The sequence below is a fragment of the Scyliorhinus canicula genome, chromosome 9 (genome assembly GCF_902713615.1).
Source record: "Scyliorhinus canicula chromosome 9, sScyCan1.1, whole genome shotgun sequence".
Classification (NCBI taxonomy): Eukaryota; Metazoa; Chordata; class Chondrichthyes; order Carcharhiniformes; family Scyliorhinidae; genus Scyliorhinus; species Scyliorhinus canicula.
The window spans coordinates 164,898,916-164,924,823 of record NC_052154.1 but is presented as its reverse complement, the minus strand read 5'-3'; the positions used below and the strand labels follow the sequence as shown (position 1 = coordinate 164,924,823).

Below are 25,908 nucleotides of genomic sequence, written 5' to 3'. Positions count from 1 at the left end.
TAGTATGTACCGTATATACTCGCGTATCATGCGATCTCGCGTATCATGCGACCCCTAAATTTTCGTCCCCAAAACATGATTTTATGCTGTATCTCATGTATCATGCGAGTCACTTTTTTGGAAATTAATGCCCAAACTAAAACTTCCAAATGGTATCATTGTCTGTGGATTCTGCAGAGTGGATTCTGTTGTGAAAGCTGTTCGCGAAACGAACAGCTTTCCAGCTGGCTTGACTAGCGTCGTTCAGCCACTTGACGTATCCATTCATAAAAACAGCAAGTAAAACACCCGCGAATTTTGTATTGGAAAAAGACGGCCATGTATTGAATAAATTACCCATATGATCAGGAAGACAACCTGAACAAAGAACCAATAGTCGTTAATGATTTGGATACTACTCTACAGATTTTGACCACAGCATTCTGATGGGAAGCTGTTCAGCCACTTGACGTATCCATTCATAAAAACAGCAAGTAAAACACCCGCAAATTTTGTATCTCGCGTATCATGCGACCCCCCAAATTTAGGTTACAATTTAGGTCTTCAAAAGTCGCATGATACGCGAGTATATACGGTATATTGCCTGAAGTCTGTGCAGATGCCTTTATCAGTATTTTTCATTTTAGATGCCAAAATATATTGCCAAAATTTAACTATGAATTATGCCAGTTGTCCTTCCACCTCATTTTACACAGTCTGTAATGTTTTGAACTATTCACCTGTCCTGGCTGTGAATAGCACAACTTTCTGTTGAAAATATACTCATCATACATAGTGTTTAAAGAATTGCGGCTTGTAAAACAAAACTTTAATTCATAAAGGATAAGTATGTGTTACAAAACACAGTCCACTTAGTCTAATATATCTGTCCCACCCATTACCAATTTGTCCAGCAATGGACACGACTTCAGAGCAAATGAATGCAGCCCACCATATTGCCATTCCTTCATTGCCACCAGAACTCTGGGTGTACTTTTACCCCATGGACTACAGTGGTTCAAGAAGGGGCCTTGGGCATCACCTTCTGGAGGCAGGCCTGGGAGATGGCTCTCTTTAACACTAGCTTCCGGCAAACGTTTAACTTACCAACAACGTCCACATTCCCTGAATGAATAAAGAAAACACCTCCACCAAAATGACTTTCACCTCATTCCACTAACCTACTCATGTCTTCCTGATAACTCTTGCATTCTTCCAAACTTTTTTTTTTGCCAGTGTCTCATTTACAAAATTCGATATCATTGCTCTTGTACTCACAACAAAATCGTGCCTTATCAATCCAAAATAAGCCTATTCACCGGATTCTGAAAATTCACACATATATCCATCACATTCCTTATTATTTTTTTAAATTTAGAGTACCCAATTCATTTATTCCAATTAACGGGCAATTTAGCATGGCTAATCCATCTACCCTGCACATCTTTGGGTTGTGGGGGTAAAACCCACACAAACACGGGGAGAATGTGCAAACTCCACACGGACAGTGACCCAGGGCCGCGATCGAATCTGGGACCCCGGCGCTGTGAGGCAGCAGTGCTAACCACTGTCACCGTGCAGCCCAATCCATCACATTCCTTAAGTCCACTTAAAATTCAACTAGTGAATAAAACCATTAACCTTATGGGTGTAAAGAGCATTTCAAAACTGTAGGATATTACAGATGGGGCGGCATGGTGGTGCAGTGGTTAGCACTGCTGCCTCACAGCGCTGAAGACCCGGGTTCAATCCCGACTCAGGATCACTGCCCGTGTGGAGTTTGCACATTTTCCCAATGTTTGTGTGGGTCTCACCCCCCCAATCCAAAGATGTGCAGGCTAGATTGGCCATGCTAAATTTCCCCATAATTGAAAAAAAAATAATTGGGTGCTCTCAAAAGGGATATTATAGATGAACATTTTGCTGGGGTGGGTAACAAGAACATAAACGTGGGCATGGAAGGAAACAAAATTACCTGTTTGGTGCTTCTGTTGGAAACAGGAGATGGTTAAAGAACTAAAATTATGATAGCACACAGCACAACAGAAACTGAAAACACAAAACTGTGTGAAGAGGCAGAGGAGACGGTCGATGAAGCAGGCAGCTATGAAAGCACAGAAAACAAGCAATACCAAAACGGTTGCACATGCCCAGGAACCTGCGGGATAAAAAAAACATACGGGTGCAAACAACATCGACAAAATTGTTCCGTTCAAGGGTCACCGCCACATCAACACCTCTTGCCAAAAAGAAAGTGGAAGCTTTCATTAAAATTTGCAGTTAGTCAGTATCATGGTCAAATAGTTACAAAGTGCACAATAGATTGCATGAATTGTGTTGACCTTTATAGGAATAATATAGGTCAAAGATGGATGGGGAGGCAGAGGGAAGAATTATTTGGAAAAACAGTTATCTAATCTGTGTTTGGTCTTCTTTAAATATTGCTGCATCTGTAATATCCTCCCATTTAACAAAATACACCCAGATCTCTCCACAAAGCTCCCAGCCTGCTCAATGTGTTCAATATTTTCAGTTTGCATTACCAGTTTACTTGTACACAGTTTGCAACGTATACCTCGATCACACCAGAAGCAATATCTACAGCAATTTGGGCCTTTTCAAAGCTTCTTCAATTCAATACTAACATGTTTATAAATGCAAAAAGGAAATATTCTAGTATGACCAATGCCACAAATAAACATTACCAGTTCTTTGTTCCTTTTTCCAGATAGAAGTATAAAATATATGATTTGAGGAATATAAATTTAGCCCTCATGAAATGGCGAACTTAAACAAAGTCGCAATCAACCTGTGGTTAGCTTTTGAGAGTGAGGCATACAATGATACTTCACTGGCCTCCATAATGTTTATGTTTATTTTTAAAATAATGAGTGAAGAGTGAGTGGATGAAGAATGACTGCAGCAAGAAATGGTCCCTGTAATTGTGTCCGTGGTGTAAAGACTTAAAAAGTAGATTACGGCAATGAAATGAAAAATTACAAAAGGAACTGCTGAATTCTATTCGCCAAAATGTTTAAAGTAAATATTTTAATTCAAATTCATTCTTAAATAAGCACATCCTGTCCATGAGTGAACACAATTTTATAGTACAAAAACCATGGAAAGACCCTCCATCCAGGTGCATCCAGCCTGTCCAACACAATTATCATGCTTTGTGCAATGCAATATATACACTCCGAATTCCACCCAAATTCTTGTGGCCTGGTCTGGTGGTGGTGGGATGCAAAATTAGAACGCCTAGGCCATTTTGGAAAGGAAGAAGTCTGGGAAATTCCCCTCTGACCAATTAATACAGGAGATCACCCTGGCCGCAATAATGCTGTATTGTATGTTATGGGAAATTATCTCTGCCCCAGCCAGAATCAGGTCCTGCTTGCACTCAAAGTAATTCAGCAAATTCCAGAGGTCCACTATTCTCTGAGAAAAGGGCCACCTACTGACATCCAACTCAAATCTGGCCCCACACAAGCTAAACATTGTTACCCCTGGATCTCCCCAACCTATCTGGTCAGAACAAAGCATCTTATAAAGCCTCAATCGGGAACTTCGGGTGGCGCAATGTGTGGGGGGGGCACGATGTGTGGGGAAGACACGCACGAAGTGTCTCCCGCTGGAAACCTGACTTTTTCTTTAAACCCTTTTTCCTGGTGCAACGGGTCTTTAGCTTCAAGGGAAAAAATTCCAAAATTTAGTTGTGTAACATTCTCTAATCTCGGAGATGCCCAAGGGAGGCAGAGCCAAAAAAGAACTGGTCCACAACTCGTCAACTGACTCTGAAGCCTCTCAGGGATCTACTGGAGGTAAGATGGCAGAGTCAGCATCTTCACTAACCACTCCACTAACGGCCAAAGCTCTCTCCAGAATTTTGGCGATCGAGCTTGACAAACACCGACAAAAAAGATCAATTGAAGAGGCCTTGGCCCACATTCATTTGGTTTTTGAAACTATCAGCAAGACCAAGACTCATGGAACCACAATTAAAGACATGGCGATGGCTTTAATCGAACCACAGCGATCGGATTAACTCCCTGGAGTCAGACCTTGCTTCTGTGGTCAAAGTTAACAAATCATTAACAACGAATCTAATGACCTGGAGAATAGATCCAGAAAACAGAATATTAGTCTTGCGGGGTTACCAGAGTGGATCGAGGGCCACATCCCTACTGAGTATTTCTTGGACATGTTCCACGAGATGGTTTTGGGGGTGGGGTGGGGAGGTGTACTTCCATCCCCCCCAAAATTAGACTGGATCCATCGTTCACTTTGACCAAAGCCTCGCCCGAGAGATCCTCATGCGACGATCGCACGATTTCACAGTTTCAAAGAGGTTGTTCTTCGATGGGCAAGGAAGCACCGGGATTACACGTGGACAAGCCAATCTATTAGGTTGGATCAAGATATGACTGCAGACCTAGCCAGCAAAAGAGCCGCTTTTAATGGAGTGAAATCCACCCTGTACACGAATGGAGGAAAGTTCAGATAGATCTATGCAGCTTGTCTTCGAGTAATGTTCCAAGAAAAAGACCACTTAAGACTCACCTGGAGATGCCGACTCCATCATCCAGAGGCACAAATTGTGCTCTCTTTAATTTGGTATATGGCTTGGTGTATGGGCACTTTATATTTAGTTTATTTTCATGTTCGTGGTTTGGGTGTATTCTTATTGCCCTGACTTATGTTGGAGAAATTTCTGCTGTTTGTTCCTTATATTAACCTATTTTTTCTCTTTTCATTATCATTTGGCACTGCTATTAGTCGCTGGCATTGTCCACGAATAAGTTTTTATTCTCCAGTTGCCAGCCTTTCTGCTAACAAGGTTATGTTAGTAAACGGGAGTGATATTAGAGGGTTTTCTACAGCTCATAGTAATACTTTTTAAAATGAGCTTAGAGCTTGTGTTTAGTTTTGTCTGTCAATTGTAGGCTTTACTGATTGCCTTTGTTTTTTTTTTGCTTTGCGGTATGGTTGGACTCAACTATGTGGGGTGGGTTTTAGTTTGCCGACGGTGTCTGCTGGTCTCTCTGTCGAGTCATCGGACTTGGTCCGGTAGCCGTCTTAGGCGGATTGTCTTTCTTTGCCTTAGCCCTGTCCATTGATTGATTGATTGATTGATTTATTGTCACATGCATCGAAGTACAGTGAAAAGTATTTTTCAGCGGCCAAGGGAACGTATACAGTACGTACATAGTAGACAAAAAGTATAATCAACAAAGTACATTGACAAATAGTACATCGACAAATAGTGATAGGTTACAGTGCGGAACAAGGGCCAAACAAAGCAAATACATGAGCAAGAGCAGCATAGGGCATCATGAATAATGTTCTTACAGGGAACAGATGTTTAATATCTTCCCTTGAGAAGACTCCGGTTTGAGGGGTGGGATATTTCCAATCTGACTCATAAGGGCTTAAATGGCTCTGTAAAACAATCCAAAGTATTCGCTCATCTTAACAGTCTAAACTCTGATTGTGTTTTTTTGCTGAAAACCTATTTGCATGTTAAGGATCAGACCAGACTACGCAAAGGTTGGGTTGGGCAGGTTTTTCATTCCAGTTTCAATAGTGATAGTCAAGAGTCATAGTGATTTTAATTAATACAACAGTCCAAAAATTATTTTGCCACTGTTTCCGTCCCAGTCATTTTGACAACGGCATCTTTTTTGTGGGGTGGATAGGCTGCTCCTGCCGTTTGTGTGGGCAGGTAAGGTGGCGAGCATAAGGACGGTGGTGCTCCAAAGGAGGCGGCAGTCGGAGGCTTGGCTCTTCTAAATCTGTTGATCTATTACTGGGCAGCAAATGCAGAGAAAGTGCGAGACTGGAGGAAGGAGTCGGAAGCTTTGTGGGTGTGGATAGTGGTGGGTCCTGTAAGTGGTCGGGGTTGCGGGTGCTGGCAACGGCGCCACTGTTGCTAGCCCCAGGGATGTATTCTGGGAAACCAGTAGTGGTAGCCATGCTGAAGATATGGGGGCAATTTCGACCGTGCTTCAAGTGGAGGATGGGGTTGAGGGCAAAGCCGATAAGAGGGAATCGTGGGTTTGAGAGGGAAGATGGTTGAGAGGTTCCAGGAATGGGAGGAGAAAGATGTAAAAGAGATGAAGGATCTGTTTCTGGAGGGGAGATTTGCAAGCCTGGAGGAGTTGGGGGTGAAGTATGGGCTGCAGTGTGAAAAAGTCTTCAGGACTATCCAGGTGCGGAATTTCGCAAGACAGACTATGCCCAGGTTTCCCGGTGGCGCTGCCCTCCTCATTGCTGGAGGAGGTGCTGTCCGGGGGGCGGGGGTTGTCTGAAGCAATTTTTTTTTTTAAGTTATAGAGCACCACATTATTTTTTTTCCAATTAAGGGGCAATTTAGCATGCTCAATCCACCTACCCTGAACATCTTTCGGTTGTGGAGGTGAGACCCACCTTGGCGCCATGAGGCTGCCTTAACGATTTATGGTAGGATTATGGTAGAGGACAAGAAGTCTATGGAAGGGACTACGGCTGTGGGAAGAAGAATTAGGGAGGGGGCTGGAAGGAGGATTATGCTGTGAAATGCTGCAAAGGGTCAACGCCTCGACCTTGTGCGAGAGGCTGGGGTTGATTCAATTAAAAGTGGTGTATAGGACGCACTTAACGAAGGCATGGATTAGCCCGCTGTTCGAGGGGATGGAGGATAGCTGCGAGCAGTGTGAGATGGGCCCAGCCAACCATGTCCATATGCGCTGGTTCTACCTGAAGTTGGAGAGCTATTGGGGGTCGTTTATTAGCACGGGGGTTGTTTTTTAGCACCATGCCCAAGGTTCTGCATATTGAATTGAAGCCGGGTCCCCAAGAAGACATCATTCGGGGTGTCGGACCAGCCGTAGTGGCCGAACAGGGGGCAGGTGTCTTAGCCTTTGCCTCGTTGATTGGCCGCAGGCGGGTCCTGTTGGTGTGTAGGTCAGCTTCCCTCCTCCTCCTCCTCCTCCTCCTCTCTTCCCCTCCCGGGTGCCTCAGTGTGGCTGGGGACCTGTTATTTGGTTAGGTTGGTGTGAAAATGTTAAAATGTTGACTAAAAATATTTAACAAAAATAAAGTCCAAGTCAGATTGTGGCTCACCCAAATGGTTGATACATAATTGTTTGCGGTTCCCTGTCCAACAGTCCTTCGGGTCTGCACGACCCTCTGAAAAAGCACACAATCTGGGCCACTCCCTCGCCCTATCCCCATAACCCCACCTAGCCTACACATCTTTGGACACTCGTGGGCAATTTACCATGGCCAATTCACCCAACTTTCACATTTTTGGACTATGGGAGGAAACCAGAGCACCTGGAGGAAACCCACACAGATACAGGGAGAAAGAGAAAACTCAACACCGACCCTCATCCAAGGCCAGAATTGAACCCAGGTTCCTGGCACTGTGAGGCAGCAGTTCTAACCACTCTGCCACCCCTACTTATTTTATTGAGTGATAAATTGAAAATTGAAATCACTATTAACAGCTTGATAATTGTTCTTGTAATGGAGCACTTTTCAAACCAAGCAGTACTTTCCTCCAAGAGTGAATTACCACCACACCATCCTGCACGAACAATAAGATCACAAACATTCAACCCAATCTTTATTGACTTAAAGATGGAGATTTTAATGTTAGATCCTGAATTGAGAGGATTGTGGAACAGATGCAGAACTACCTGCTTTCAATTTAAATAAGTCTTCAATGTCAAAAATCAAGTGATTAAAACAAATTTGTTCAAAAATTCCAACAGAATTTCGAAATAGTTCTGAGATTACTTAGTTTTGACACTGCAGACATATTGTACACACATGCACAAGTCAGGAATCTCTCATCCGAATTGCAGGAAGTCTCAAAGTTAATTGAACCCAGGTCAGACACAAGAGCGACTGAAACGAAAAACTTTAATTTGATGTTCCAAAAATACAGCCTCATATTACATCAAATAAGCATGGATTCTAAAAGTTTCAATGTTATTGGTTTGTCATCAGATGCTTTCAAGCATCTGTTCTTTCTCAAAATGTTCTGAAAGCATGGCCTACACGGATATCTCTATCGCACTGCATTATAAATTTAAAGGTGCTGTCACTTTGTACAAAGGTCCATGCCAGTGGGACATTCATTCCTGCAGGCAAGTCTAATCTTCTCAATCACAACTGCAAAATAAAATTGCCAAGACCCACCAAAACCCGCTGTTTTCTCCAGTCTTTTCTGCAACAAGCAAGTCTCAGCAAGTTTATTTTTAGGGTGCAGCCAGCTGTGTAGAATCCATACAGTAGAAATTGCGATTAACACTGGTCTTTACAAGGAAACACCATACAAATAAAGCAAAACCTACCAGTAAATTAGAAGGTAAATCACAGGGCTGAAGATGGAAGTTCTGGCTATAATTGCAAACTAGAGAGGCTTCCAGTGGTGGCCATGGAGTGAGTGGTCGCACATTTGGTGGTTCCCGCTCAAGGAGGATTTGTTTTGCTCTTTCTCCTGCCCGAAGAGAGCAAAAGGTACAGGAGTGCCTGAAAATGGCAATACTCCTCTGGTGCAGTGGTGGATAGACCCATGGACAAGAAGTGCTGCGAGGAAGGATGGAAGGGCAGCTGGAGCAGGAGAGTCTTTGTGGTGCGTCACAGGAAAAGATGACGGAAGACAAGGGGCCTGCGTCGCTTGTCCAATGGTCATCAGAGCAGATGGTAGAGTTCCTGAAAGAGGCCCGAGCCAAGGTGGTGGAACTGCTGCGATTGAGCGAGTGGAGCAGAGGATGGAATCCCAGTCCAGGCAATCCAGAAGGTGGAGGAGGCAGTGGGGGAGCACGAGCAGCAAATAGTCTCGTTGGTGGCGGAGGTGGGAGTGATGCAAGAGAGAGGGTGGAGGATCTGGTGAATCACTCCTGGAGGCAATATTTAACGATTGTCCAGATGCCTGAAGGGATTAAAAGTGTAGAGGCCATTATTTATGTGGCAAGGATTCCCCTGTGATCGGCCCCTTGAGGTGGTCTGAGTGCACAGAGCGAGCAGCCGAGAGCGATGGTTGTGCGGTTGCATCGCTTTCTAGACAAGATGATCCTTCGATGGGTGAGGCAGACCAGAAAATGTACCCGAGAAGAGAACAAGCTGTGGGTGTAACAGGACCTGGGTGCGGACCTGTCAAAGAGGAGGGCCAGGTTTAATTGGATTAAGGTTGCCCTCTTTAAAAATGGTGGTGAGGTTTGGGATATTGTCCCCGGCCCACCTGTGTGTGACTTTCCAGATGCAAGAGCTCTGTTTGACACGCCAGAGGAGGTGATGGATTTTATGAGGGACAATGGACTGGAGGAATGTGATGATATTGAACTTGGAGGAGTTGTGTGTTTTCTAAAATGTTTGGAGGTGGGTATTTCGTGGTAGGTTTTGACAGGGGAGCAGTGATGGCGAGTGTGCCTTTTGTTTCTCTTGACGGCTGGGTCGGTTGGAGGCCACCATGCTAGGTGGGCGGGCGAGTTAACGGGAGTGAGGTGGAGGGTTGCCAGGAGGAAGACAACCCGACAGGCATTTTTAGAGAAAAATCAGACAAGGCTGAGAAAGTGTTGGGTTGGCAGGTGTTTCATTCGGGGCTCCATATGAAGGTGAGGGGGTGGTATTGATTAACAAGTGGGTTGCGTTTGAGGTGGGGAGTATTGTGGCAGACCCAGTGAGGAAAGAGATATATGCTGGTTGCCGAGGGCGAAGATGTTTTCATACTTCTCCCACGTGCACCGAATGTACTCCCGGATTGATTTTTGTGTTGCTGGCGGGGATGGCTGACTCTGAAGGGTAAGGATCCGGAGCAGTGTGGGTGGTACCGCCCAATATCACTACTGAACGTCGACGGCAAGCTATTGGTGAAAGTGTTGGCATCGTGAATTGAAGACTTTGTCCCATGGGTGATAGACAAGGATCAAATGGGTTTTGTGAAGGGGAGGCAGTTGTTGGCGAATGTGAGGAGGCTACTCAATGTAATTATGATGCCTTCGGAGGGGCAGGAGGTGACAGTAGTGGTGGCGATAGATGTAGAGAAGGCGTTTGATCAGGTGGAGTGGGCATATTTGCTGGAGGTGCTGCGGCAGTTGCTGAATATGATGAACTATTACTGGGTGGTAAATATTGCAATGGTGAGGAAATGGGCCATGGGGGAGGGGTGTGGCAGCGGGTGGAGGCGGCATCATGTAGGCGTACAGGTTTGAGGGCTTTGTTGTTGACGCCTTTACGGTTCTCGCTGGCCAGGAACTCTGGGCTCTGTGATGGTGTCGGCCCCAAAGTGTGGGGGCAGTGGAGGCAGCATCTGGAGCTGGAGGGTGCCTCGATGTGGGCGCCTATCTGTAATAACCACAGGTTTGCTCCGGTGAGACTGGATGTGAGGTTTAGGGGGTGGCAGCAGACATGGATGGAGTGCTTTGGCGACCTGTTCATAGGGGACAAATTTGTGGGGTTGGAGGACCTGGAGGAAATGTACAAGTTGCCCAGTGGGAATAGCTTTAGGTATCTGCAGGTTCGGAACTTTGTAAGGAGAGAGAGAGAGGTGCCGTCCTTTCCTGGGCTGCCGCCCCTGGGGTTGCAGGACAAAGCGCTGTCGATAGACGAAATAGGGCAGGGGAAGGCGTCAGATGTTTATAAGGAGTTGATGGTGTGGGAGAAAGCTCTGGTGGAGGATATTCAGTGTAATATGGAGGTGCTGGGAGGGGAGTCATGCTGTAACATGAAAACTTGTCCATGCCGCCCAATTTTTAATCACCAAGCTAGTCCCAATTGCCCACATTTGGCCTATATCCCTCTATACCCATCTTGCCCATTTAACTCAAAATGCTTTTTAAAAGACAAAGTTGTTTCCGCCTCTATGACTGCCTCTGTACATTTGTTCCAGACACTCACCATGCTGTGTAATAAAATTGCCCTTCTGGACCCTTTTGTATCTCTCCCCTCTCACTTTAAACCTATGCCCTCTAGTTTCAGACTCCCCTATCTTTGGGAAAAAGAGGTTAACTATCTACCTTATCAAAGCCCCTCATTATTTTATAGACGTCTATAAGATCATCCCTAAGCTTCCTACGCTCCAGGGAAAGTTCCAGTCTATCCAGCCTCTCCTCATAACTCAAACCATCAAATCCCGGTAGCATCCTAATAAATCTTTTCTCCACACTTTCTAGTTTAATAATATCCTTTCTATAATAGGGTGACCAGAACTTACACAGCATTCTAAGTGTGGCCTTACTAATGCTTTGTACAACTTCAGCAAGACATACCAAATTGGGGGCTGAGATGTGAGCAGAGGCCTTAGGGAGGGTGAACATGTCCTAGTAATGTGCGAGGTTAAGCCTCATCCAGTTTAAAGTGGTACTTAGGGCTCAAATGACGGTGATGAGGATTAATAGGTTCTTTGCGGAGCAGAGGATAGGTATGGGCAGTGTGCGGTGGGAAGATTTAAGGAAGGAATGTGCCACGGAAACGATGCAGGAGTGGGAAGAGAAACCATTGCTTTTGGGTGCACATGCAAAACTCGAACTAGGCGAAAGCAGTCCCAGACATTGTAAGAGAGGCACTGTAAGAGTTTGGTGTGGTCAAACATATTAAAGACAGGTTGAGGAATGGCCTACTGTGGTCAGTTACACAGGATGTTATTTGCCACATAGATAAAGGCTGTTTCAGTGCTGCAGCAAAACAATACATACAGAAATAGGAAAACTGAAAACACGATACAAAGATAAAGATGTTAATTTGGGTAAATTGTTCAACTAAAACAATAGGCTGACTGTACTCTTTGAAACAATCAAGTTACTTGACCAATAGATTACATGGAATACTTCTTAAATTCTCATGGGATGTGAGCATTGCTGGCAAGGCCAGGATTTGTTGCCCATCCCCAACTGCTCTGCTCTCAAGGTGGTAGTGAGCAGTTTGCATTCTTGAATCACTGGAGTGCATGTGGGGAGTGGAAATCCAGGTATTGACCCAGCAGTGAAAGAACAGCAATATAGTTTCAAGACTGGATGGTGTGTGGCTTGGAGAACTCACAGGTGGCTGTGTTATCATCCATCTGCTGGCTTGTCCTTCTCCATGGCAGAAGTTGGCGAGTTTCAACAAGCAAATCACTAAAGTTAGATTTTTTAACTTTTAAATTTCATAAAATTGGAGGGGGGGGGGGGGGGGGCAAATTGCTTTACTGAAAGATTTGGACTTCATTGTATGTAGGTTTGTTGTCTTCATCGCATATGTGAAAGCCATGAAGTTTGTTGCATTAAAATGCATTCTTACTATCCACCCACATAACTACTGTAGCCATCGAAGTTGGCCATTCCCTCAATACAAAATGGAGGAACGCAAAGCTTGCAGATTAAAATGGACAAAGTTTGCAGCACAAGCAGACTGCACCAAGCCAATGTGTATTCTGTCTGCTAAGAGAGCAGACAGCACCGAAACGAACATTCCGCATACTAATGAGGCAATCTCCGGGACAGTTAACATGGTAATGGGACGATCCCAGGGACAATGGACACAAATAGGGAAGTGATTGCAACATTGTATAAGATACCAGACACCCCGGCACCAGCGGGGTTCGAAGACAAAGCAACTGAAGGCCCGCCCAGTAGCCGAGGGACAGCCTCAGTATTGGGGCGATTCAAACAAATCGATTGGGAAGAAACCCAATTGATTCCCAGCAGATAGAGGGTCCGCCCAAAAGGGCGCGAAGCCCTAGGACCTATAAAAGACAGGTCCCAAACTTAGTTTGTTCTTCTTGACCAGCCCTCTCGACCAGCTTTTACCAAAGACCTTGACCGAGAGTGAGGAGAGGTTTGGGACAGCAGCCGCCAGCAAGTAAGTGTCTCCCAACGATCGCTACCAGAGATAGACACTCCTGACCCCTTTTTAACCCGTACCAACCTAAAGTCTGCGGACTCAGTGCAGAGCAAGAGGCCTTGTCCCCTGATCCGGCAGTTCCTTTAAGATAAGTATTGGTTTATATAGTGGTAGGAATAGTTTAATCATCTTGGCGTGTGCATGAGTAGATTATAATTGTACTATAATAAACTCATTTGTTTGAACTTACTAATTGGTGTATGGTTTTATTGCTTTGAACTTGACCTTGAAACTTGTGGTGGTATCTTAACGATACCTGGCGACTCCAGAGCTAAGTAACGAAACAGAGCAAAATCGAGTGTTAAGCACACTCACCCAGAACGAGCAACACTACCCACACAAGACCTTTTATTAAAACAAATGTCACTTTCTTTATGAGATGCTACTTCAGTTAAGCTTACAATGTCAGTCTTACTTAACAGAGATTTTAACTAGTATGGGTGTAAAAAACCCTGACCTACAGATATGTAGTATCTCTGCATATTCACTGCAAGAATACTAAACAACGGAACTGAAAACAAGGCCACTTTTCATTCAGCTGATCTTCTGCACACCTCAATTAAATATGGAACTTTTGTTTTACAAAGCACAAAGTTATATTGGGGAAGCTTGTCTTCAATACATGATCAATATAGGATCTGGCAGACAGGGCGGTAATTCTGTGGTTCTCCACAAATTACACTGTTGAAGCCGATCAAGCACCTATTAGGTCAATGCACAAATCTACCCCAAATCAGATTTTACCCTGCTCTCCCACCAACTGAATGCCTACATACACACATTGGATGACAAGGTAGCACAGTGGTTAGCACTGTTGCTTCACAGCGCCAGGGACCGGGTTCGATTCCCGGATTGGGTCACTGTCCAGAGTCTGCACGTTCTCCCTATGTCTTCATGGATTTCCTGCTGGTACGCTGGTTTCCTCCCACAAGTCCTGAAAGACGTGCTGTTAGGCGATTTGGACATTCTGAATTCTCCTTCAGGTGCTTGAGTGTGGAAACTGGGGGATTTTCACAGTAACTTCACTACAGTGTTAATGTAAGTCTACTGGAGACACTAATAAAGATTACTTTGCTTACTATCTTCAACAAATACCATCTAATACCAACAAATACCCACTCCAAGGAAACATGATTACAAATGTTCCTGACAAGAATGTGCTCACCTCCGCATACACTTAAACTTATAACAATCAGTCCCAGGGCTGCTCGGTGGCACAGTGGTTAGCACTGCTGCCTCACGGCACCAAGGACCCGCGTTCGATCACGGACACGGGTCACTGCCCATGTGGAGTTTGCACATTGGGTTGTGGGGGTGAGACCCATGTAGATGCAAAGATGTGCAGGGTAGGTGGACTAGCCACGCTAAATTGCCCCTTAATTAGAAAAATTAAAAAACATTCAATCCTATTCCCAGATAGAGAAACTGGAAGGAAAAGACAGAATCTTGGGCAGCACGGTGGCGCAGTGGTTAGCACTGCTGTCTCACGTCGCCGAGGTCCCAGGTTCGATCCCGGCTCTGAGTCACTGTTCATGTGGAGTTGGCACATTCTCCCCCGTGTTTGCGTGGGTTTCGCCCCCACACCTAAAAGATGTGCAGGGTAGATGGATTGACCACGCTAAATTGTCCCTTAATTGGAAACAATTTATTGGTACTCTAAATTTTAAAAAAGGACAATCAACAGCTTTTAACAAGTGCTTGCTCCTATAAAGAAAAAGTGAAACTTAAGACCAGTTATACAAAATTGTGCCTGGAGCTACGCAGTTGGCACCCACGTTATCGGTGGGGCGTGAAATTTTAAGTCAATGCTATTCTTGTAACTAAGAAACTAAAGTGTGAGACTCATCCTAAATACACTGAACATTTTCAAGTACTTTTGCAAGTGGGGTGACCAGAATCATGCATAATATTTTAAATATGGTCAAGTAATTTTCAGTACAAGAGATAGATAATGCACAATAATTGATTCAACCACAGCCAATACACTTTAATTAATATTGCAAATGAAAGATAGGGTTTCCTGATCAATACTTATCCTTCAGTCAACACCTCCTGGCCAATATTTACCCTTCAACCAGCACCTTATCATTGCAGTTTATGGACACTTTAAACTATGACTGGGGTATTCAGAGGTCTTGAAAAAACATTAAATATGTGCAAACTTCTTTGATACTTATTTGTATTGCTGAAAAAATATATCCGCTAAAGCTTTTCATCTTGCACTCATAAGGACAATGCACAAGAGTAGGAAATGTCTTTTTTTATCTTTTTATTGGCATTTTCAAAATTATATACATTGCCGTTTGTTTTCATTTATTGTACAGTACAAAAAGGCTTAAAAATATCAAATATAACAGTGAAGAACAATTTATCCTTCATGAGTCAAGAGAGAGTGTTGATTGGTTGGTGCAAGTGCACTCTTAATTGGTTGAGGTGCTGCTGTCATGGAGAATGCACAAATTAACTGCCAAGCTTTGTTAAAATTCAAACCAGGCAGGTTGACTGTTTGGATGAAGAATTGCCCAGGGGAATGAACCGGAGACTGCCTGTCGCCCATGTTGTTTAATTGAAACAGACGCAATGTGTACATGTTCTGCCTGCAAAGTACAGGGCCCAGCGCAGCAATGTATGTAGCTTCTAGCACATAAGGTTTAAGTGAGGCTTGCATGTGGTTGGATTGCCAGCATAATTTGTAGCTTCTTCTTCGGCGATCACTCACTAATGACTACGACTATTCACATAAGAAGCTCCGTATTACTGGTCAAGGATTCTTGCATGGCTGAGGGGCCCTATCCTTGAGCCGCATTTTCAACCGCAAAATTGACAGGTATTTCTGGAAGGAGGGATTGGTCTTTGGACTCACTATTTTTCTCAGGCTCTGTTGGTACCCTTGAGGAATTGTGTCCCTTTAATCAAGAGGTTCCTCTAACGAGGTCTCTTCTGAGCAAAGGGTCTCCCAGGCATTGACGTTGATGTTGCATTTCTGGAGGTACCTTCAGGAATATTTTTGAAGCACTTCTTTTTTCCTCTACTTGTTCAGAAGTGTTCCTTGAGCTGGGCAAAAAAAATTTGCTTTGGCAGTCGGGGCTCTGACATCATAAGCACATAGCCGGCCCAGCAGAGTTGGTTTCTGATGAACATGGCCTCTATGCTGGTGCTCTTGGCTCCCTCAAGGGCACTGGATATTAGTAGTTCATCAGAGCTGATGCAGAGACTCCATCTGAGACAGTGTTGATGGTACCTCTCCAGGGGGTGTCTATATGTATCCAATTTTCTGGGCCATATAGAAGACTGCCTTGTACACGAGGATCTTGGCATCAGCACAGATGCCACTTTCAACAAAGACTCTCATCCTTGCGCGTCTGAAGGAGACACTCGTGAATTGGGTACAATGTTGGATCTCTGCATCGCTGTCAGCCTTAGAGAGGTGGCTCCCCGGGTACGGGAAATGTTGGTCGGGCTTCTCTATTGATCTTGGAGGGAGACCAGATCTTGCCCTGGGGCATGTTAGTAAATAACTAGTCTTCTTGAGGTTGAAGCTGAGACAGATTCTTTTGTATGCTTCCCTAAAGGTGTCAGGCTTGGAGATTCTGAGTGAAGATGGCAATATCTGCAGACTGAAGTTAGAGGGGTTGTTTTCTTCTTGAATTTCACCTGGATGAGGTTGCAAATGTTGTGTCCATCCTGTAGACAATGTCCACTCCACTGGGAAGCCTGCCCTTGACAAGCTGAAGGATGGTGGCGATGAAGATGGAGAAAAAGGGTGGGGGCAATGACATCACCACTTGACTCCAGTCTTGACTACAGATGTTTTGGTCTTATTTCCAGTGAGGACATCATAAACTGTCATAGTCTGACCCAGAGACCAAAAGGATGCCCTCATCACCAAAACTATATATGTAGCTTCTAGCACACAAGGTTATTAGTTGGGCTTGCATATGATGTACTTATATAGATTGGCAGCTCTTAATAAAATTACTTTTTTTTTTAAAAAGTAGATTGGCCGCATAATTTGCAGCACACAAGATGGCTTAGCAAATGCTTTGTGAATTCACACTGTTTTATAGGCGAGGGATGTGCATGGTTGGTACCATGCCTGTTGCAAACAGCGAAAGGGAAATGTTTTTTGCTGTGATCTACCGGTCTTTGGGTTGTGCGGCTTACATACTTGCATCACACTGGCATTGAAATGCATAAACCACGTTGCTCACTTTTGTGATGGGCAGAACATCTTAAAATGGTGCATTCTCCTGGTGTCTGTTTCAGAGTCCACTTGTCAACCAATCAGCACTCTCTTATCAAGTGTAAATTTTTGTTCCCTTTTAAATTTAGTATACTTGCGAATTGTCTTGACGAGTGAAAGATAAAAAGCTTTGACAACATTTTTTTCAAGCAGTACTCAATTTATGTACTACCAAATGACAGCTTGTTCCGCCACACAATAGACATCTTTCAGAAACTGAACATGAAAACTCAAAGGAATTGGAGTTAGATCACAAATAAAACCAAGAATGAAATTGATTCAATTTTGTGTTAAATGTTCATGCACAGATTTTGCATCCAAATTAATAATACCTCTCTTTTGAGGGAATTCAGGTAATCAACTAAGTAATTCTACGACTCAGATCATTGAACTGCAAACTGAAGCATAATATGCAAGGACAGCCCAAGAGATCAAAGAGGGTGAGACTACATTTGAGATACCCCAAGAGCTTTAGGTTCAGTTCAAACTTGCACCTGGCAGGAATATGAAGGACGACGCTTTAATCCATGTAACGTTACATCTTTTGCAGTAACATAACATGGTCCATGTCTAACTGTTTTAGAAGTATTATAAATGAGCCTTCAGGTCTTCAATTGAGGTCAGCATCAATCCATCAATTGAGCTCAGCATCAATCCATCATTGAGCTCAGCATCAATCCATCATTAGTTTTACATGTACTCGTGAACCAAATGTTGGACTCTTCCTGTACTGTGTAAACAGTACTACAAATAGTTCTTGTACTTCTTTCCATGCCAATCAAGTATCTATATCAACTCAAAACAATTTTCTCCAATGGAGGCAAGATTTAATCATCTGAATTTGTTCTTAAACTTACTGTTATGGACCTGGACCGGAACCCCAATTTTGGTTAAAATCCCAGACTAGAACCTAACTATTTGCATTTGGTAAAAGTGAGAAAATGTTACTGCACCACAGGAGTGATAACACTGATCAGTGGACAGCTTTTATGTCAAAAAAACTTTAATTCGAACACAGAATTAAGAACATGGGAAAAAAATAGCTTTATAGTCAACAGTTACAACATTTTAACTTGCTTCCTGAATCCTGCCTCTACATTCCAATTAAGCAACCCATATATTTCAAAATACCACTTATGCATAAGGTTGACAAATGGGTTTTATGTGCTTATCTTGGTGCAAAGCCCTTGGAGAGAAACCTTTTTTTTGTTAAAAAAGACCCAGGTGTAAACCTGTTGCTCATCTTCGAGAACTTTGACAGACAGACCTAGCCCCTCCCATTAGCTACACTCAAAGCACATAGCATTCCTTTGTCCCCTTGTTACAAGATGTGCCTTGATCTGGTTTAAACTTTTACATTACATGAGCTCTATTCGCAAACAGATGAAATGGCTTTTAATATCTATTAGTAAACACTTGCCCTGCAAAATTAGATTACTTCACTTTTAGATTACTTCACCTGAGGAAAGAGCAGTGCTCCGAAAGCTACTGATTTGAAACAAACCTGTTGGACTTTAACCTGGTGTTGTAAGACTTCTTACTGTGCTCACTCCAGTCCAACGCCGGCATCTCCACATCATGGCTCACTTTTAATCACAGCTCTAGCAGACTACTGTCTTCAAACATTTTAAACTTACCGAATGTGACAACTTTTTTTAATTCACCACATTACGGAGATCAAAGTTCCAACTCTGCATCTGCCTACTTGCATCTTTCCTTCCATTCAAGCAAACAAAGAAAAGCATGGTGCAGAAGTAGAAAGGCGTTACCTTCCAGAGTTAAGACAAGAGATTTCTACATTCTAGGGCTGTGAATCTTTGGAATTCTCTATTCCAGGGGGCTATAGTTAGGATCAACATGGGACAACCATAAACAAAAACAAAACTTATTGAATGACCCCAAATTAAGCAATTACCAAGCCTCCACTTTTTGTAGTTTTAGTTTAACCAGATTGATTCGGAACCAACAAGCAAATGATGCGTCAAATAAAAAAAAGGTAAATTTCACAAAGTAGTCAACAACAAAAACACATCTTACACAAACACAAATAAACCCAGTTAGCATGTATTGCACTACGTGGTTACACAGTTCCATCATGGTGTGCTGTCCGTTATTCACACAGGATAGATCAGGAATCCTATCTGACAAATAGTTTTCAACTCCGTTTCATGGGCACGATCATCATCAGTAAGGCACACTTCTATTTCCTGGAGTCATGACAGTCCTGATGGTGTAGCTTCCAGAGCTCTTTTTCAACTGGCCAACACACTGGTTCAGGCAGATCCAGGAAAACACCCAGCTGTCAGTGTCTCCAAGCTATTCACAAAGCTGTTCCTATTTTGGACATTTGAGCCAGCTTCCACAGTACCTCCAAAGAGCACATGTCTCCATTCGTGGCAAACAGAAAAACTGACCTCTTCAAGAGAGTAATTTGCTTCTTTTCCACGCAAGAGTTCAGCATATTCTTCTTTGTCTCTGTCTGCTTTCTCATGTCTGCATCTGGGCCTTCACCCTCCAGCTGTCCTGTTTGTAGCTCCCTTTTCTGTCTGCCAGCCACACCGCTTAACTTCCTTCCTATTGGTAATGCTTCCAGGTCACATGGACACATTTATTATCTAGGAAAATTGCAACTGACCCTTTCGCTATTGATGCGAACTCTGAAAAGTCCTTTTCAAACTAATATTCTTAAAAACTGCAGTATCCACAGGCATTTTAAAGAAATTAGAAATTTACTTTTCTGTACTGCTTCTGGTCAAAGGCCCTCACATTCTGGATGCTCAAGTAATGAATACAGAATCATCAGGAAGACAAATGTTATTGTCCAGGACATTGTCAATTCTGATTGGCAGTATGACAATGTGATGGTGGAGGGTGTTGACAAGTTCATGCTTTTAGGCTCCACAATCACCAGAAATCTGTCACATGATGCTAAAATCAACACTAACATTGCAAAAGATGCAGCTGTTATGTTCAAGCAGTCTTTGGAAAAACAACTTGACCAAGAACACAAAACTGAGTCTACCAAGCCTGCCAGTAATGAGGCCTGGACAAATTGCTGACACAGTTTCAGCATTTCTTAGTGGGTAAAAAAATCACCAAACTAAAATAATAATTAAAGCCGGGGAGTGGGGTAGGGTTTTTTTATTTAATGTGGAATGGAGAATCAATTGTTTGCTTTGCCCCTGATGCATTACTTTGACTTCCTAACCATATACCATTGGTGAGTGTGATTTTGCAGAATCATCTTTCTTTAAACATTGAACACAGTTGCAGCATATTCCAAACCAAGTTCTACCCACCTTCAGAGATTACATCAGCTTCCAGCAGCAGGTTTAAAATTTGCATCTCATGTCTAAATCACTTTGTACCCCCAAACCCATCAGTGCCACCTCCCCACTCATCTATCTGTTCCGGAGCAGGGTGTACAAGAGGCCAGAGTTGGAAGGAAAGCAGCTCATGTGGTGGGTTATTAAAGCTGGTGATCGATACAGAGATAGGAAGGACAAGGCCATCAATACAACAATGAGAATTTTAAATTTGAAGCATTGGGAGTACTAAATTGGATTCAGCCACTGGCCAGCAACTGAACTTCGCCACTTACACAGGCACACGAGAGCTTGCAACTGCAACACGTCATTGCATTCCCCTCCAAGCCTCGGTCAGGTGCCCATTTCTTTCAGCTGAGCCTCAATGTACTTAGCACCAGCAAAAGGAACAAAAATGATCAATATGTTGAAATACTTTTTAACTAATTTACTGTTGAACTAATGTTTAAATGAATTTTGCTACTGCAGCTCCTTTACATTTTTATAACATCAGGAAGGGGGCGTCAGAAACATAAAAATGGTCGAGAACCCCAAGCTCTGCAACAACCTTCAAGAAAAAGATTACATGTAAACCCTGTGGCATTTAATTGTACATATCTGGTGGGTGTGGTGAGCAGAAGAGCTTCAATCTTGAGCTTTGAACATGGCCTGCCACTCAAAAGTCACTGCTCTTAAAAGGGGAAATCTAAATGATTATAGCTAGCGAGGTCAGAGTAATTATGGCCTATTAGTGACTTGTAGGTTCCAGGCCTTAATGTGGCGACTGGGGGCTTTTCACGGTAACATCATTGCAGTGTTATTGTACGCCTCCATGTGACAATAAAGATTATTATTAGCTTTCACAAAAGAAAAGATTTTGTATTGAAATGTTGCATTTTATCTCCACACAACAGATTCAAAACTATACAATGTAATCCATGGAATTAGTTTATGTACAATATAATACGTAGAACTAAATTATTTTAACATTTTGTTCTCCTAGAGGTTGACTCCAATAACCAAGCCATCTTTGCATTGCAGTAACTGTAATGTCACCAATTGCTAGCATAAATACATTGTTACAGGTAACAATAAACATTGAACCAAGCCAACTTATTTCCAAAAGCAAAATGGCGACCATTGTCAATGAATCAATCTCACTAACCAATACAAATGATTAGGCAAATCTTTGTCAGTTTGCAACAATATCACTGTCCCACATCAAAAATGTGACCACTCTGCAATGTCAGATTTGAACCCAAAGATATTTTTGGTTAACAATGAAATTGTCTACAATACTCGGCCTGGAATTTTGCAGTAAGAATAATAGCAAGGCTAACAGTGCTCACAATTATTACAGAGCAAGTCAGGCAACAACTTCCAGCATTTGCACATGCTTAGTTTAACTAATTTCAGTTTTCGTGCTGCCCAATTTGCTTTGCCCGTCTCTGCAAGCTACATTATTCCATAACTCAGCAAGAGATTCTTCATTAAAACACAAGGAGAAAAGAGCTTTGTGACTTCATGTGTAAGTGAATGAGTGTTGTCAACATTTTTTTTAAATAACTAAACAAATGCACCACCGCAAAGTTTATTTTAAGTGTGGAGTCTCATCCTTTCAAATTTTAACTACTTTTGGAGATTTTTTTAAACTTTTTGTCTCACCCTCCCTTAATCTCTCTTGACTTCTGCACATTTTACATTGAATTAAAATTTTCCAATTTATATGCCTTATGCTCGTCTCAGTAAAGATTCTTTGCAGTATCAAGAGACAGTGTTATTTACATCATACCCCGTGTAGAGGTCAACATGCTGAAACTGATCTTTAATCATCACACAAAAGCGACAAGCACCATTGCTTCACTGTTGACTACAAAATGAAAACCTTGATGTCACTGGTGCAGAGTAACCAAGTGACCATAAGAACAAAGGGGCAAACAATGACACTGACAAGATATGCAATGTGTTGTCAGGATCATAAAAAGAATATAAATTGACATCTTAATACATTATAGAATATATTAAATACACAGTAGCAGATTTCCTGTGGCACCGCTAATCTGGATGACCCATTATTCCATATGAAGTGCAGAATGTACTGCTAGCAAGCTGGAGTATTAGCACTGCAAGTTTACGAATCATCTTCCTTTTTGAAAATGGAGTCATGGGTGTCAATAATAAGGCCAGCATTTATTACCTATCCCTCTCTGTCGAAAGAGGTGGTGATGAGCCAGATTACTGTATGGTACTCACAATGCAACGATGGAAGGGACAACAACCATGTGCAAGTCAGTATAATAAGATTTGTAAGAGGAATTTTCAGGTGTTGATAGTCCCATTCTCCTGTTCCTCTCAGTGGCAGAGGTTGAAAGTTTGCGAGGTGCTGCTGTAAAAGCCTCGGCATTTTGTAGAGTGCGGCTGTTTTATGCACTGTGGGCTGATGATGGACGGAGTGGATGTTTAAGGTAATGAATTGGCTGCCATAAAGGACGTCTGCTCTGTCCTGAATGGTTGAGTTTCTCAAGTGTGGTGCAGCTGCACTCATCCAAGCAACTGGAGAGGATGCCAACACACTCCTGACCGGTGTCTTCTGGTAGTGGAGAGGTTTTGGGGGTCTTCTGGTAGTAGAGAGGTTTTGGGGAGTCATCAGGTGAGCCACTTGCTACAGAATATCCATCTAGTCTCCGACCTGTTCCAATACCCACAACATTTGTATAACAGACCAATTGAGTTTCCGGTCAATGGTGACATCCAGGTTTCTGGGAGTGAGAGATTTGGTGATGGAATACCATTAAATGGTTGCATGTTATTCACTCAACTTTCTTCAAAAAATGTGCTTGGTAAGTTAGTAAGAGGTTACAGACATTCTAGCTACTGTGTCAAATTACTTTCTGTTGACAACAGTCTTCATAAAACACCTCCAAGTGCAACACTCCTGTGACAATATTCTTTCCACTCAACAACCTACGGAGGGCATCTAAAAAAATATACACGAGAGCATCGAACTGGTGCAATTTAGAAACTAAGTGTTAAATATTGACTCAGAATGCTGCAAGGGAAGTGGAATGCTGGCTATAGTCAGTGACAGCTGGAAGAGTGTTGACAGTTGCAAGCAGATAGTGGTTGAAATGTAGCAGCTGCTTAAACGGTACAATACATCACAATTTATCGATACAAAACATAAATATATTTTGCTCGGCACCCATAACAAATAGAGTCTTCGAAACGTAAGCCATTTGGCACCTCCAGCATTTAAAAAAATTTAAGATCGTTCCTTCTTAAAAACAGGGAAACATATTCTTCAATCGGGTCAAACGAAAATATAATTCCAGCAGTCACACTGGAGAACCTCAAGTCAAAACTCCAAGAACACGGGGGATAGTTATTTACGTTAAGAAATGGTAGGAGACAGCATCTAGATAGATCACGACAGTACTGAAACCCCCGGCGCTTATCGCATATGAGCCACAGAGAAAATGAAGAGAGAGCCCTGGTGAGTGAGGTTTTATGGTCGGATTCCTCAATCTGTAAAGTTTCTGCTCGCGTCAAACAGGTCATCATTGTACCAGCTTCCCTCAACGTTACTGATATTGTTAAAACCTAACTAAAATTAAAAAGGCAAACCAACTAAAGGGATCCGTGTCAGCCCCAGCACGAACTACGCGATCGGCTGTTTCTTTTGTTAAAAAACGAAATCTTAAGAAAATCAAACGGAGTTTCAACAAACATTTCCATGCAAACTATATTTTTCACACGGAGACACGAGTCGCAGGGGTGTGGGCATTGAAACGCTCACGGGATCAGAGCCAAAGAAAAACAACATTGAAAAAAATAGTTGTTCCCCAAGGAGTGAGTCGGGGGAAGAGGTTGGAAGCTGCTGTATTTTTAACAACCGGTTTTAAAATCTTAAACCCACAAGAATCGCCGATCGACCCAAAAAATAAAAAGTTGGGCATTAGTTGGGCGCCGAAATGGTGCAGCGCCCGATGCCAACCTGGGCAGAACGGGAGGGGGGAACACGAGGAAGGGGGTGAGTGCGAGTGAGGGAGGGAGGAATCCAGTACCCGATCAAACCTCCCCCTCCATCATTCAACAGACGGCTCTCATCAATGAAAAAAAAACGCCCCACACACACACACACACACACAGTCTCTCAATGACAAGCCTCCCCGGCGGGAGGAGCCCAGGTCAGCCGCAATCTCGGCTCTCGATTCAGCTAGGCCGAAGCCCCGGTGTCGATTAGTTTGGATGGAAAGCGGGCACCGCGCACAACACACACACACACACACACTCACTGACCTGGATGAACTGGATGGTGAGAGCGCTCTTGCCCACGCCGCCGCCCCCCACCACCACCAGCTTGTACTTCTCCTGGGCCACTCCGTCCTTGGCGGCTGCCATGGTAACCGGGCCTGGAGCCTGGGCGATTTCTCTCTCTGTGTATCCCGCTTTGAGGGGGGTTGGGGGAGGGGTGAGGAAAGGGATGGGGGGGGGGGGGGGAGGGGGTGAGGAATGGAAAGGGGAGGGGGGGAGACGCGGGTAGAAAGAAAAAAACTTCAACGCCGACAAACTTTACTGAATGGCACGAGGTGATAATCTGTGAGGGCCGCTCCTCATTGAGGTGGGTGCGGGGAGCCGGCGCAGGGGGATCGGCCGAGGTGGGGGCAGCGGGAGCCGCTTACAAATGGTGGCCGCCCGCCGGCCGGCCGCCTGCCTGCCTCGAGCTCGTCACAGATTATAATAATGAGATGCAAATCAATCGGCTGAATATTCATCAGGTCGACAGCGATGAGCGCGCACTCTAGCCCCGCCCCGCCGCTCGGTCCAACAATCGCAGTGAGGCGCGCGCCCGCGGGCTCCGCCTTTATTCCTCCCTCCCTCCCCCGTTTCCCCTTTAACCCCCTGCTGCCCGTCCATCTTTGCTGCACCCGGTCCAGCGGACGAACTCCCCTCCCACCACCCAAACTACATTTCCTCGCCGGCATTTTACCCAGCAAGAAGCTCGGAAGGCATTGTGAACCCTCAGGCAGGGGATGGATGGGCTGAAGGGTCAGTCAGAAGGAGGGGAGAGGGGTGGAGACAAGTTCAAGGTGAGGGAACAAGGAGGTTTAGGGGGAATTTGAGGATGAGCCTTTTTCCACCCAGACGGTGGTGGTGGTCTGACTTGCACTGCCTGGGAGGGTGGTACAGGCCTTTTAACTAAAACGTACCTGTGTGAGCACTTGGCAGGTCGTGACATTCATGGCTGTGGGCCGGTAATTGGGATTGGGTAAGGTCGGTGAGGTGTTTTTCACCAGAACGTGCAGACTGGATGGGCCGAAGGGACTCTTCTGCACTCGGTGGTTCTGTGACAAGAGGGCATTAGCAAATCAGTGGCAATGGGCAGACGGCCGGAGAAATATGATGTTGTTCACTTTGGTAGATATAAAACGGAGACACAAGTTAAAATAAAGGGTACAGCACAGGAGCCGAGCGACCTGGGAGTATATGGGCCTAAGGTGGCAAGATTGGTTG

At 43.9% G+C, this 25,908-nt stretch overlaps 1 protein-coding gene across 1 annotated transcript in view; it reads right to left on the bottom strand.

The window, feature by feature from the left end:
• The window catches only part of rras2 (RAS related 2), a 136,875-nt gene extending 111,998 nt beyond the window's left edge, over positions 1–24,877 (bottom strand). Inside the window, exon 1 of the mRNA XM_038808105.1 lies at positions 24,694–24,877. Coding sequence (XP_038664033.1) covers positions 24,694–24,795 — 102 coding nt within the window. The 5' untranslated portion in view covers positions 24,796–24,877. The remainder of the gene's footprint in view (positions 1–24,693) is intronic.
• Between the last annotated feature and the right edge of the window lie 1,031 nt (positions 24,878–25,908).